We start from the raw sequence: 14,282 nt of genomic DNA, 5'->3' as shown, positions 1-14,282 counted from the left end.
AGAACGCTTCCTCAGCTCTCGTCCCCTAATGTCCCAACTCTACTTGCGCTATATTGATGACATCTTCATCATCTGGACCCATGGAAAAGAAGCCCTTGAGGAATTCCACCATGATTTCAACAATTTCCATCCCACCATCAACCTCAGCCTGGAACAGTCCACACAAGAGATCCGCTTCCAGGACACTACGGTGCGAATACGCAATGATCACATAAACACCACCCTATATTGGAAACCTACTGACCGCTATTCCTACCTACACGACTCCAGCTTTCACCCAGATCACACCACCTGATCAATTGTCTACAGCCAAGCTCTACGATACAACCGTATTTGCTCCAACCCCTCAGACAGAGACAAATACTTACAAGATCTCTACCAAGCATTCTTACAACTACAATACCCACCTGCTGAAATGAAGAAACAGATTGACAGAGCCAGAAGAATACCCAGAAGTCACCTACTACAGGACAGGCCCAACAAAGAAAATAAAACAGAAAGCCATTAGCCATCACCTTCAGCCCCCAACTAAAACCTCTCCAATGCATCATCAAGGACCTACAACCTATCCTGAAGGACGACCCAACACTTTCACAGATCTTGGGAGACAGGCCAGTCCTTGCTTACAGACAGCCCCCCAACCTGAAGCAAATACTCACCAGCAACCACATACCTCACAACAGTACCACTAACCCAGGGATCTATCCTTGCAACAAAGCCCGTTGCCAACTGTGTCCACATATCTATTCAGGGGACACCATCATAGGGCCTAATCACATCAGCCACACTATCAGAGGCTCGTTCACCTGCACATCTGCCAATGTGATATATGCCATCATGTGCCAGCAATGCCCCTCTGCCATGTACATTGGTCAAACTGGACAGTCTCTACGTAAAAGAATAAACGGACACAAATCAGATGTCAAGAATTATAACATTCAAAAACCAGTCGGAGAACACTTCAATCTCTCTGGTCACTCAATTACAGACCTAAAAGTCATAATATTACAACAAAAAGACTTCAAAAACAGACTCCAACGAGAGATTGCTGAATTGGAATTAATTTGCAAACTGGATACAATTAACTTAGGCTTGAATAGAGACTGGGAGTGGATGGGTCATTACACAAAGTAAAACGATTCCCCATGTTTATTCCCCCCCCCCCCCCGCCGTTCCTCAGATGTTCTTGTCAACTGCTGGAAATGGCCCACCTTGATAATCACCACAAAAGGTTTTCTTCCCCTTCCCTGCCTCCCCCGCTCTGCTGCTGGTATTAGCTCATCTTAAGTGATCAGTCTGATTACAGTGTGTATGGTAACACCCATTGTTTCATGTTCTCTGTGTATATAAATCTCCCCACTGTATTTTCCACTGAATGCATCCTATGAAGTGAGCTGTAGCTCACGGAAGCTTATTCTCAAATAAATTGGTTAGTCTCTAAGGTGCCACAAGTACTCCTTTTCTTTTTGCGAATACAGACTAACACGGCTGCTACTCTGAAATCTGCCCAAAACAGTATCTCATAAAAACTTGAACATAGTTATCCAATTTGGAGCTCCCAATTTCTTTTAACAAAACATTTTGTACTTTGTCATAATTATGATTTCTCATACAATGAAAGATCCAGCAAAGTCTAATTAAACTAGCTAAAGGCACATTCACTTTAGGTACCCTGCCAAGTTTAATGTTGAAGAGATAATGACAAGACAAACCTGCTGTTTTAGAGCTTCAATGGTCTCATCAACTTCAGCAGCAAAATGGCTGAAATCTTGAGCAAATCCACTGGATACTATGTCAGTTAGATGCATTGCACTGGCTGCATTTCTATGCTTGTGCAAATCCCCCGGGTGTCTGAAATACAAGTTAAATTTGCCACCAGAAAATGGAAAACAACAATCCGAAGAAATGATTTCACATTGGAATTATAGGACTATGCTGAAAATTAACAGAACTTTGGAAAAAATAATCTGAAATGACATTGTGCTTTTGATATTTTATTTCATGAGTTGAAAACTTTTTTGAAATATAAAATGAATGTCATGTTACATTACAGATGCATTGCTACATTAGTCAGACCTCAGAAGTATTTTTTTTTTCTGAACAGCTCCCCTCCACACCAACAACCCCTTGACAAATGAAATGTCAGACATTATGCAATGCATAGGTGGGAAAGGTGCTATCTGTATTATGTATTCATGACAAGAACTACGTTAAGAAAGTAATAAGCACAGCTGTCAAAAAAAAATCACACCTCTCAAGCAAGACAAGTTTAAAGTAAGCCAATCCTACTGAACACAATGAGAACAACAACAAAAACGGTTTAAGTTAGGGCTTCTCTTCACTACCGTGCTAAATCGCCACCGCTTCCATTGATGTAGTGGCACAATTTAGCACACCTGGTGAAGACACATTACATTGATGGGACAGCGCTATCCCGTTGACTTAATTACTCCACCTCAATGAGAGGTGGAAATTTTGTCAAAGGGAGAGCGTCTCCCACCAACATAGCGTGGTGTAGACCTCACTTTAAGTCAATATAAGTTAAGTTGCTCAAAGCGTGTTTTTTTCATACAGTAAAATGAAGTGCCATCCTTCCTTTGTTTTATCTGTATGAGCAAAAACTGTCCATCTTCTGATTCATTTTGAGTCATCCAATACTATATCCCAACATATAATCTGGTATAAATATAGGTCCTTAAAAGCATTACAAACAGGCAGGATCCTCAGTTGATATAAATCAATGTAGCTCCTTTGAAACAGCTGACTTAAGTGGAGGCAGCATGATTTATACCAGCTGAGGGTCTAGCCCTGTATATTCACAGACGACTATATTATAGTTCCAGTTACACATAAGGCAACTATTCTCGCAAAGCACTTGACAAAAGTCAACAGCTGTCTTAGAAAGGTATGGAATATTTTTATACCAAGCGTGAGCTATGTGAATCGATAACGGGTATCTAAAACAGAGGATCTGTGTGACAGGAAAACACTATATGAAAGGAGATAAATAGCAGGATTCAGTAGTAAGACTGGTTCTGTTAACTTTATAACATATGGGAGTGACCTGAAATTCATCATACTGAAAAAAAAAAACCTGTGAAACTTACTGAAAATGACAAACAGGAAAGTGGGGACAGCGAACTCTAACAAAACGCCAATAGCATTCAAAATTACTTGGCAAGTTTAGGAGAATGGAGCGTTACTGACAGTTGCCTAAGCAATTCAATGTAGAAAAACTGTTGATATTGTAATGAGGCTATTGAAAGAAACATGAAACTAACCACCCTCAAGAATCACAGACATTGCAAAATATTTGTGTAGTAAGAATAGGTGGGTAAAAGTCCATGCTTAGGAGAGAAAGAATAAACTAATATACCAGGATGTATAAACAAAAACAATTAATGAATTTGGCTATATTGGAGGAAATTACCAATGTATGACAGACTGGTGAGCCTATATTCAGAAAACTTGTAGGCTGTTCATGAAAGAAAAGTCTAGAAATGGAGAACATATAAAAGAAGGCAAACTAGAATGAATTGAAAATATTGGGTGTTTCACTGAATTATTTTTAAACAACAGTTTAGCAAGCCTATGGATTAAATTCTGCTACCAGTTATAGCTGTGCAACCGCAATGAGAATACAATTTGGCTGGTGGCCTGTATTTTCTGAAAAAGGAAGGAATTGATAGGGGATCTCAGGGACTTCTGAGGACAGCAATGATAGATGTTATATATCACTGTCACAGGGTGACTGACCCCTTTAAGATGGAGCAGTGCCCAGTGCACCTGTGGCTGATTACCTGCTACTCAACTGGGATTCAGAGAAGGCACCTGGGCCTTATAAAGGGGAAGCTGCTAGTAACTAGCTCCTAGAAGACGCTACTGAGAATAGAGAGGGAGAGAGAGACAAAAAAATCCAAAGTACAGTCCCTAGAAGAAGGGCTGTGAAATCCTGGATTTAAGGGAGAGTTTGCTGCCTGGGGAAGCCAGGATTTGAAGCTCACAGCCTCAAGCAGGAGGGCCATGAAACCCCTGAAATCAAGGCGTAAGGGACAAAAGCGTTTTTTGGTGGAGCCAGGCAGTGTTTAATAAATTAGAACCCAAGAGAGAAGGATTATTATTTTCTGGACTCTGGGTGTAAATAAGTTATTTTTGACATCTCGGAGGAAAACTGAGGCAGGGTGCCAGGCCTTGGACTGGAACCTGGTGACAGTCACATTATTTGAATTAGTGTGAAATACAAACAACAAGAGGGAATTAAGATGATCCAAGGAAGGAAATTCAGGATGAAGAGCTTTACAGAGAGAATTGTGAGTGGAAGCAGTAAAGGATGAAAGCACACTCAACTACTGGAGGTGCTGTCTTCTAGAAGAGATGTAAAACCGAGATTCTGATAATTTATGGTCATAAAAGAGCCACTGACACTTTTTCCAAAGTGATAGTCCCAGTGTTCTGAATATTTACATTATGCTTATGTTGAACTTATTCCCAAAGTTTCTATTTTAAAATCAGTATTATTTCTTTATTTTAAATCAAATAATTACAAAACACTAAACTCAACAAATGAACATTACCTACATAAATGCAAACCCAAACATTATTTCTTTCACCATCAGCCTCAATCTCTATATTCAGTCAGGCATAAATTATTGTCCTGATCATTAAACTCCACCGGTTGAAAAACAAAAGTATGGACTAAAGAAGAAAAAAATAGCATTTCAAACACTACAAGGCAATCTCAGTGTAAGTAATCATAATTCCTCTAAACCAATACGGAATTAACCCACAAAAGGTAGTGTGTTATATCAGCTACAGACAAAAACAAGGAAAATATATTTTCCCAAACCACAAAAAATCATGATATATAAAAAACACCCCTTTCCTTGGCATCTCCCATTGGGTATTATAGTAATCAGAATGAGTCGCTTGAGGTTTGAAATTTCATAGTGACAATGTTCAGTAGCCCTTAAATGACAGTGTAGTACAAAATAGCTAGTAAAACACCCATGCCTATGAATGAAAACTCATAGCCATTTTCATTGGTAAAAGCTCAACATCATCCTTCGAATCAGCAAACCCCTACAATCTTTCAAAGTAACATTTTTGGTAACAGATTTCACTATCTGATTCCCATATGATTTGACTTTGATTTAGCAAATTTCTAAATATTTTCTTTTAATATTGGTTTTCATTAGCAGGAATGACTATTTTGAACTCTTCAGTGTAATTCATCTGGTTTAAGCATGTTTCTTTCTAGTTTTATCTAGCACAAAAAAGTTCTCTCTTAATGGACACTAATAATAATAAACAACAACAACATAGGTAGCTCCTATACAATGCTCTTCATCAGTAGCTTTCAAAGCACTTTAAAGATGGTGTAACATTTAATAGCCAGGTCACTTCTTAGCTTCTAACAATACTTATAAACACCACATTTTACTGTTTGCCGTGAACTGAATGAAAGGGAATTTTAACACTTAATCAAGTTAAAATCAACTAACCTTTGCTATGTTCAAATCAATTTTGTGAGTCACCTAAAGTAATTAGACTATTTTTAAATGTAAAAATGGCTTAGTAATGATAGCAATAATCAAAAGCTTAGATTGGAATAGCAGGATCTAAGGTCCATTGTCATTCATCTCAAGTTGAAAATGACAGACAATTTATTCAGATATAATGAAAACTAAAACATTCAAAAGATTTCTTTTTTTCACACACATTTTCTACATATAAAAGATTAATAAGCAAAGAGGTTTTGAAGACTAATTATAACTAAAATCTTTCATATACACACTTTTCATGCTCATCCCAAAGGTGGCTAGTTCATATACACATACCTGCTTCTTGTACTGATCTCCTCACCCCTTTTGTGCTTCTCTTTGGGATAACTGTATTCAGCAGATTGTTTGCTCCTAAAGTGGTGTGACAGATCCCCAAACTGTCCCTTTGTCCTACAGTCTGTGAACACAATAATTCATACTAGTATTATTTCTGAAATAAGATTTTCACAGAAAAAATGCACAAAAGTTGTAGTATCAGGTTGGTTTTATGTGATTTATATAATCTTCAATCCAGAAAAACACTTAAGCACATGCTTAACTTAAAAACATGTGCTTAAATTCCATTGACATCAATGGGTTTAAAACCTGTGCCTAAAATTAAACATAAGCTTAAGCACTTTGCTGAATAAGGGCCAAACATATTTGTATTTTATGTACCTGCTTTTCTACTTTTATTGTACTTTTAATCTTCAGCAGTGGAAAAAACAGATGGGCGAAACTATTCCAAAATTCATTCTTAAAGACTACTCATATCAAGATATGATATTGCTATATGCAACATACAGCATTTTGTGGGGGGGGACTTCTATTAATTGATTTTTTTAAAGTAAGACATTACAATTACATTGTCTTGACTTGTAAAGATATGTCTCTTAATACAGAATTAACAATGTTAAGCAACATATAGCATATTATTGTATTATTCACATTTCTCTCACTTTTTCAAAATTATTTAATCACAATGTTAACATGGTGCATGTTATACACACCCACACACGCAAACTGTTCATAGTAATTTTTTTGGGGGGAAGCTGAATGCTTTCTTGGTGTGTTTAGCAAGATGAAAGCCTTTTCTGCATCTACAGTTAGAATGTAGCCCTCCTTTTTAGCACTCTTAGAATGCAGTACAACATACTGGATTTTTCTTATGTTATTTAAGAGCTTCTACCTTTTATAAAGAAAGTTTGGCTTTGGTGCCCTAATTTAAACATTATTGTCTCTAATATCGACGCTAGTATTTTAAAATCAAAATCTTACAATCCATATTTATTAATAAGATAGCTGACACAGATCAGAGACTGCAAGACCAGAAGGGACCACTGTGATCATCTAGTCTGGCCTCCTGTATAGCATGGGCCATAGAACATCCCCAAAATAATTCCTACCGCATATTTTTGGAAAAACACCCAGCCTTGATTTAATTAATGTGCAGTATATACAGTGGTCTTCTACTCGTGCATGTATGCTACAACATTATGTCTACACTTAAACCACTACCGAGGCACAGCTGCAGCTGTGCTGCTGTAGCGAGCACTTCAACGTAGACACTCACTACAGTGATGGGAGGAATTCTCCCATGGCTGTAGTTAATCTACCTCCCCAAGGGGTGGTAGGTAGGTCGACGGAAGAATTCTTGTATCCTGAATTCGTCCATCGACATAGCGCTGTTTACACCAGTTGGCATAGTACATCTCTAAGGCATGTGGATGTTTCACACCCCCGAGAGAGGGTGTATGCTGATGTCAGTTTTCAGTGTAGACCAGCCTTAAAACCACACCACAGAAAAGAACATTCCATAGAAACAGGTTTCAGAGTGGGTGCCATGTCAGTCTGAATCAGTAAAAACAACGAGGAGTCCTTGTTGTGTCTTAGAGACTAACAAATTTATTTGGGCATAAGCTTTCGTGGGCCAAAACCCACTTCATCAGATGCATGGGGTGGAAAACACAGTAGCAGGTATATATACACAGTACATGAAAAGATGGGAGTTGCCTTACCAAGTGCGGGGTACAGTGCTAATGAGACAATTCAATTAACAGTAGAATACCAAGGGAGGAAAATTCACTTTTGTAGTGGTAATGAGGGTGGCCATTTCAAAGAGTTGACAAGAAGGTGTGAGTAACAGTAGGGGGAAATTAGTTTTTGTAATGACCCATTCACTCCCAGTCTTTATTCAGGTCTAATTTGATGGTGTCCAGTTTGCAAATTAATTCCAGTTCCAAATTAGTTCAATAGAAAGGTGCTAATCGCCTACATTTTTCAGGTGGCAACATTACGGAAGCTAAAAACAATTTGATTATTCAGATTGCTCAGTTTGTACATTTAATTATCTCATTGATTGTTATGATTTTTCCTGGCTAATAATGAAATACTGTGTGTATAGTAGAAATGGCATATGTGCGTGTGTGTTTGAAGCTACTGATTGGTGGGTAATTAGGATCTTTTTCTCGCATGCAAAATACAGGCTGTAATGAGCAAATGATCTGTAAGAAGTCCAAGATTATCTGGATCAGCTCTGTTTGGATTGGCTGACTTAAACCAACCCTTAACATTGAGGAGCTGGCAGACAAAGGCTACAATTTTCAAATGGACCTCTAAAATTGTGACTGCTATTTTGCTAGTATAGCTATTGCACACTTTTTTTTAAAATGCAGATCAATGCCCCAATGGGGGAAAAAAAACATTTATGACCACAAGATGTGCAGGTGCAATTTTAGAAATCTCATTGAAAATTTGGCTTATAATATCAGTGTACGAATCTATGAATTGCAACAGTCATCACCACATTGAAATGTCAACTCTGAAGATCCTATATTCTGAAGTCTTTCCCCAGACCATAGGCACTGTAGCAGGGGATTTACTACAGCATATTTCCTTGTGCTGCTAACCCTTTCCCGCTGCCTACCCTTGAATGAATGACAGCTACAACAGAAGTCCTTCCCCTGCTATCATCTGATCTAGTGAAACTGGTATCATCCTTGCATACACAATACTTGCAACACAAAGTGAGTTGTGTTCACCGAGCCCGACCCTAGACATCTAATAAACTACTCACCCCTACAAGAAAGAGATTAACTTTTGAGGTTCCTCTGTTATTTTTATTTCCACTTATTTTCATGAGATTTATGTAGATTTTGCTGCACCACACTGTGCGTTTTGGGGACCATGGAGAATCAGGGAGCCTTGATCGGGTGTTAGTTCCCCTCTCACTGCTCAGGCACAGTGGAGAATCTACCCTCCAGCCAGGGGTCAATGTAACTTAAATGACTTACTGGTATGCAAGGCCGTCCTGAGGCAGGTGGCGGGGGTTGGGGGGGGGGGCACGGCTGTGGGCCTTGGGCGGAAGGGGCAGGCCCTCGTGCAGAAGGAGTGAAGCTGGGGCCAAAATCCCCCAGCCAGCCCTTCAGCGCTGCCTGGGGCTTTGGCAGCGATTTAAAGGGCCCGAGGCTCCGGTTGCAGGCGCGGTGGTGGCAGCAGCGACTGGGAGCCCCAGGCCCTTTCAATTACTGTCAGAGCCCTGGGGCAGCGGTGGCAGGGGATGGGAGCCTGGGGCCCATTTAAATCTGCCCCTTTTGCTCCCTCCCCCCACCATCATCATCAGCCCTGCTGGTTTGGTCAGCCATGTACCGGCAGCCACTTTCTTACCGGTACACCATACCAGACCGGACCGGCTTAGTTTCACCTCTGCCTCCAGGCCTTATTACACACCAATCAACTTTGTCCTAAGACATCTCTGGCCTTAGTCGCATATCACCCATAAGCAGGGGGGAGAAACGCCAACAAAATTGGTCTATCTGCCACATTATCCAATTTCAAACCGGTCTTTAAAACTCACCTCTGCCAGGATGACTCCAAGACAGCACCAGCCAATGCTGGCTGAGCAAGAGGCAAGTCATGATTAATGCTCATTTTGATATAGCATTCTGGTCATCTTCTCATCTCATCCTCCACTTTATTCCCTCCCTCCCATATCCCTTTACCTGATTTGCCTAGCTGTTGTGTCATCTTGTAATCCAGACTGTAAATTCTTTGTGGCGGGAGTTTTTTTTATTACACATTTGTACAACACTGTTGTGACAATTGGGCTTACAAATTTATTTTAATTGTGAGCTCAACTGTAAAAAAGTATGTGAAAGTCCATAAAATGTCACTATAACTTAGAATAACAAATGATGATGGGGAAAAGTATGAAAGGGAGACAGAATAACAAATTCGTCCCAACAAAAAGGACCTGTTGAGATGGTTCAAGGACTGCTGAAATCATGCTTGGTAAAAACAGAAGATATGGAACCAGAAATTAATGAACCAAAATAATGAGAGAAGGACTTTTCCACCCATCACTCCCTTTTTGGGTCCTTAAAGAAAGAGACTTTGGGTAGGAAATATGAACAGACAGACAGAGGCTATTGGAGGGAGCTTCGCCATCCTGGCTGCCACACCCACCATTTCCTGGGACCTCAGATCTTCATCACCCTGATCCTGAGAGATGTCTTTACCACATCAATCCAGAAAGGGGGACCTAAATAGCATCCTCACCCCTGCCAGCTCCAGGTGAATCCCAAACACCATCTGCAACTACCCCTCCAGCCCATCTCAACTAGTTTCTTCTCTTTTATCTAAAAGGACAGTTTATCATCATCTTTGATACCATGTGAAAGACTGTCAAACAAGAGGGGTTTTCCTTCTAAAACTTACTCCAGTTAAAGGGAAAGGGAACAAGAAATGTCATTAAAATGAAACCCTCACTTCATACTTCAAATGCTTTAACTATTTTTCTTTCTTTTCTGTATCTTTAATAAAAGGTAACAAGGATTTTTAGTGGTGTTTTTGCCATAGCAAGCTGTGGTCTCCATATCCCAGAAACCAAACCAAGTTTAACACTTGTTAATGTACGACAGTGACTGGGTTATATTACCACCTTTGGCACATTTAATCCTTCTAAATTAATACAACAGCAGTAGCACTATGGGACTAGGTCCTGATCCCCATTTGGGGCTCTTATATGCTACTGTAATAATAAAAGGAGTACTTGTGGCACCTTAGAGACATTGGTTAGTCTCTAAGGTGCCACAAGCACTCCGTTTCTTTTTGCGAATACAGACTAACACGGCTGTTACTCTGAAAACTGTAATAATAGGAATAATTGTATGAAATTGTGTGAAATTAGCCATTGAGTCCTGGTCTGACAGGAGCCTCAATCTGTTTGCAAGCACAAATCACTCTGGGTGCAATTTATATTAATTAGACTTCTAAGTGCCAGATTTGAGATGTAATTAGGTAGTTAAACATCTAAATGACATTATTTACCCCCACAGTTCTTTTTGCCTATAATATTGATCATTCAAAGATCATTCTAAAAAATCAGCCTACTGACTTCTCAAAGCATTCTTGTTTTATTTGGATAGCAAGTGCCAAGTCAGGAAATATATGTGTTTGGTGATTCTGAAACAGAACTCTTTTTTTTTTTCTTACTGAATTATGAACCCTCTTCCTGTACTGAAAGGGAGTGAAAGTTACAATTAAAGTATAGGTTTTTGTTGATACATGACTGACTGGAAGAAGAAACCATTTATCTAAAAAAAATCCCTTCAGCCATACACAATAATTCATTTTCTGATGAGGTTTCAATTAATCCTTACATTTTTTTCAACTGATTCTATATCATCAGTTATTGTTACTTGTTAAGTGCTGATAATATGCTTCATCTTTAAAATCAAGAGCTCTGATGTTTCAGGATTTGTTTTTTTGGCATCTTGACCTTTCTTGATAGGAAGATATTTTCTTTGATAAGAAGATTTCCCTGGATGGTTGTGTGACATTATCTGATTAAGTATGACCATGTAGATCATTGTTGCTACCACTGTTATATAATTGCAACAAATCTTGTACAAAGTATGTCAAGTAAGGTGTCTATGGAAAGGTTATGATTTGCTGAATATGATTTTGCTATTTGTATACATGTATCATTTTCGTATTTGAAGTTATGAGTATTGGCTCTATACCTGTATTTCAAATGCTTGCTTCTGTGTAGCACCCACAAGGTATTTAGCCAGCACATTATAAGGAACTATTCAAGTGAATGGCCCATTAAAGAACATTTAACTCACAATGGAAGACGCCCATCTACAGTTAATGGACTTTTCTGCTGTGACTAAGCAAAATCATGCATGGACATGTGATCTGCCCATGTGACTCCAAACACCATCTTGATACCTGTAATTTTCCACTAGCTGTGCTGAGGGCTTTGTTTGAAATAATGAATTTTCCTCCACATGGCAGAAGCTATAAAAGACCCTGGAAACATCTCCATTTTGCACCTTTCCTGCTCAAACCTCTGGACTATGAATTTACACTAATGGGAGCATCCTAACTAAGGGACTGAGGACCTTCCAATAATTTGGAAGCAACAAGAGACTTGATTTAAGCCAGCAGTTTATTCCATCACTGCAACAAGCCTGATACAATAAATGCAAAGTTTTTGGATGTACTTGATTCCTTTAATCAATTTTAACTCTCACCTTTCTTTCTTTTTATAAATAGACCTTTAGAATTTAGATACTAAAGGATTGGCCACAGCATGATTATTGGATAATATCTGAGTTGTATATTGACCTAGGTATGTGGCTGTTCCTTTAGGATCAGAAGAACCTTTTATTTATTTTCAGAATGGTAGTTAACCTACACTTACTACGGATTGTTCTCACTGTGGCTGGACCACACAGAGCCACTACCTCCTGAGATGAAAGACTCACATCTCTTAGCCAATGACTGTAGCAAACTCAAACTTCTGTGTGAGCCAACCACTAGAAGGGGACAGAAAGCCAGGCTGAGTGAGCACATGTTACAGTAGGAGGGCAGAAGTACCAATATGTAGCTGCTATGGTCAACCCACACTTCCCTTGCTATGCACACTGGAGCTCAAAGCCAAAAAGTTGCCTGAACATGTTGGTGTTGGAAAGATTTATCAGGGAAATAACATTGTGGGATAACAATGGTCCCAAATAAAACTAAAAAGACAAACAGCAAAGGTGAGACTTCAGCAAATGAACAAAACTTAACAGGTAAACGATCAAACCCCATGCATGTATAAAGTCAACAAAAACAAACATGCACGTATAATATCGGTGTTGATGCACTGCATTTGGCCATTTATGTTTTAAATCAATCATCATAAACCGAGTTGAAGTGAAACTCCACAGCCTAGCCGCCTTAAACTCTGAGAGACATTGTTACTGGCCCCTATAATCTCTAAAAAGGGCGAAATGAAATATCTGAACACCTTCAAATTTTGAGAAAGGTTGGATCCAGATGACAATTTTGCCATTGGCTTCACTGGGAATTAGATAAAGTCCCAAATTCTTTCATTATCCTGTTAGCCGGTTACCCTGTTAGTATCTATAGCCTTTGCTAGATAACATCAAATGCTAAGCCTAGGTACGGTGAGAAGGAATAGGTACATTGGGTAAGGAAGAAACTTCATACTCTGGGAACAACTAATCATATGTAAGAATCTCTATGATAAAATTGTATTCAATTTCCCATAGGGCAAAATGGTGGTGCAGTACACATTGGCCTGAAGACAAGGCAATGCAGAGCCACAACACTCCTCCAGGTGGAACAAATCCCAGTCTAATGTCCCAGTCTAATACTAAGAATTCTCAAGCTGCACTAGTTCTCCCCAAGAGAACGTGCTCCTGGCCCCATTCCTCAGCTCTGTTGAGGCACTGTGCGACTCTGGGTGCTCACCAAGCACAGGAACCTCAACTGAGAAAAGGGGTGGGTGTGTGCGCGTGTGTGTGTGTTTTCCTTGCAGGGGTATGATGCTGCATGCTGTGCAGGAGCATTTCTGCATTTGGAGCAAAAGGCAAATCACATAGGCCCAGGGATATTTATTTGATTCAGCCACCTCCAATAATTGAAACTGCTCTTCCACATCATCTTTTTGCCTGGTGCAATTAAAATCCACAATGATGCTACATCTGTTTAGTGAAATTATCATCTCCGGTGCATCCTAGAAATGAAAGAGCACTCCTGGTACAGAAGGTATACATGCTGTATTGATGTGAGTGACACACTAAGCCATGTTGCCGGTTGATTAAATAAATCCTTCTTCAAATACAAACAGTTGCAGGAGGAAATGACAGATGTATATTTTCTTCTGGGACTTACACAACCATCTGGGTTCGTGATTTTCAGATGGAAGTTTCACAGCGAGTTCTCACTTTGAGGTTTTAAGGTATTCCAGAGATCTGTATTTTCTTTTTCAGATTTGTGAGCTAAAGTATCCCCAGAATTGAAAATTATTGCTGACTAATGAAAATTGCATTTATTAGATAGTAAGATGTGTATTATATAACCAAAACATTCCCTTAATAAATTCATTCTATTAAAAGCTGTTGCATGATTAACGAAAAGAAGCCCTTCAAAGCAGTGTGGAGAACATCAGACTTCAACCGCTCACAGCAAAACTATAATGAGACAATTAAGCCATAAAATTGTTTTCAGTCCTGCTTTTGAATTTAGTAGCTATATTTAACTTTATGCCATAAGGCAATCTCTCAAACTTGCTTTTCTGCTGTTTCAGAACAACTTGTTTGAAATCCTTATTGTAAAGCCGGACGAGGACAAATATACTAGTACTAAGGACATCGAAAAGCTCTAAAAATGCAAGTTACAATATAAGAAATGACAGAAGCTCAGAGATACATAACACCAAGCAAA

The 14,282-nt window shown here is 39.1% G+C and overlaps 1 protein-coding gene across 1 annotated transcript in view; it reads right to left on the bottom strand.

Annotated features, from left to right (window-relative positions):
* PXDNL (peroxidasin like) overlaps positions 1-14,282 on the bottom strand; it is a 270,806-nt gene that overhangs the window by 11,176 nt on the left and 245,348 nt on the right. The window contains exons 20-22 of the mRNA XM_077808684.1: positions 5,832-5,958; positions 2,659-2,676; positions 1,713-1,812 (exon numbers count right to left, since the gene is read on the bottom strand). Coding sequence (XP_077664810.1) covers positions 1,713-1,812; positions 2,659-2,676; positions 5,832-5,958 — 245 coding nt within the window. The remainder of the gene's footprint in view (positions 1-1,712; positions 1,813-2,658; positions 2,677-5,831; positions 5,959-14,282) is intronic.

Source organism: Eretmochelys imbricata, chromosome 2, assembly GCF_965152235.1.
Source record: "Eretmochelys imbricata isolate rEreImb1 chromosome 2, rEreImb1.hap1, whole genome shotgun sequence".
Taxonomy (NCBI): Eukaryota; Metazoa; Chordata; order Testudines; family Cheloniidae; genus Eretmochelys; species Eretmochelys imbricata.
Note: the sequence above shows the minus strand (reverse complement) of the source record. Positions and strands in the feature narration are given on the sequence as shown.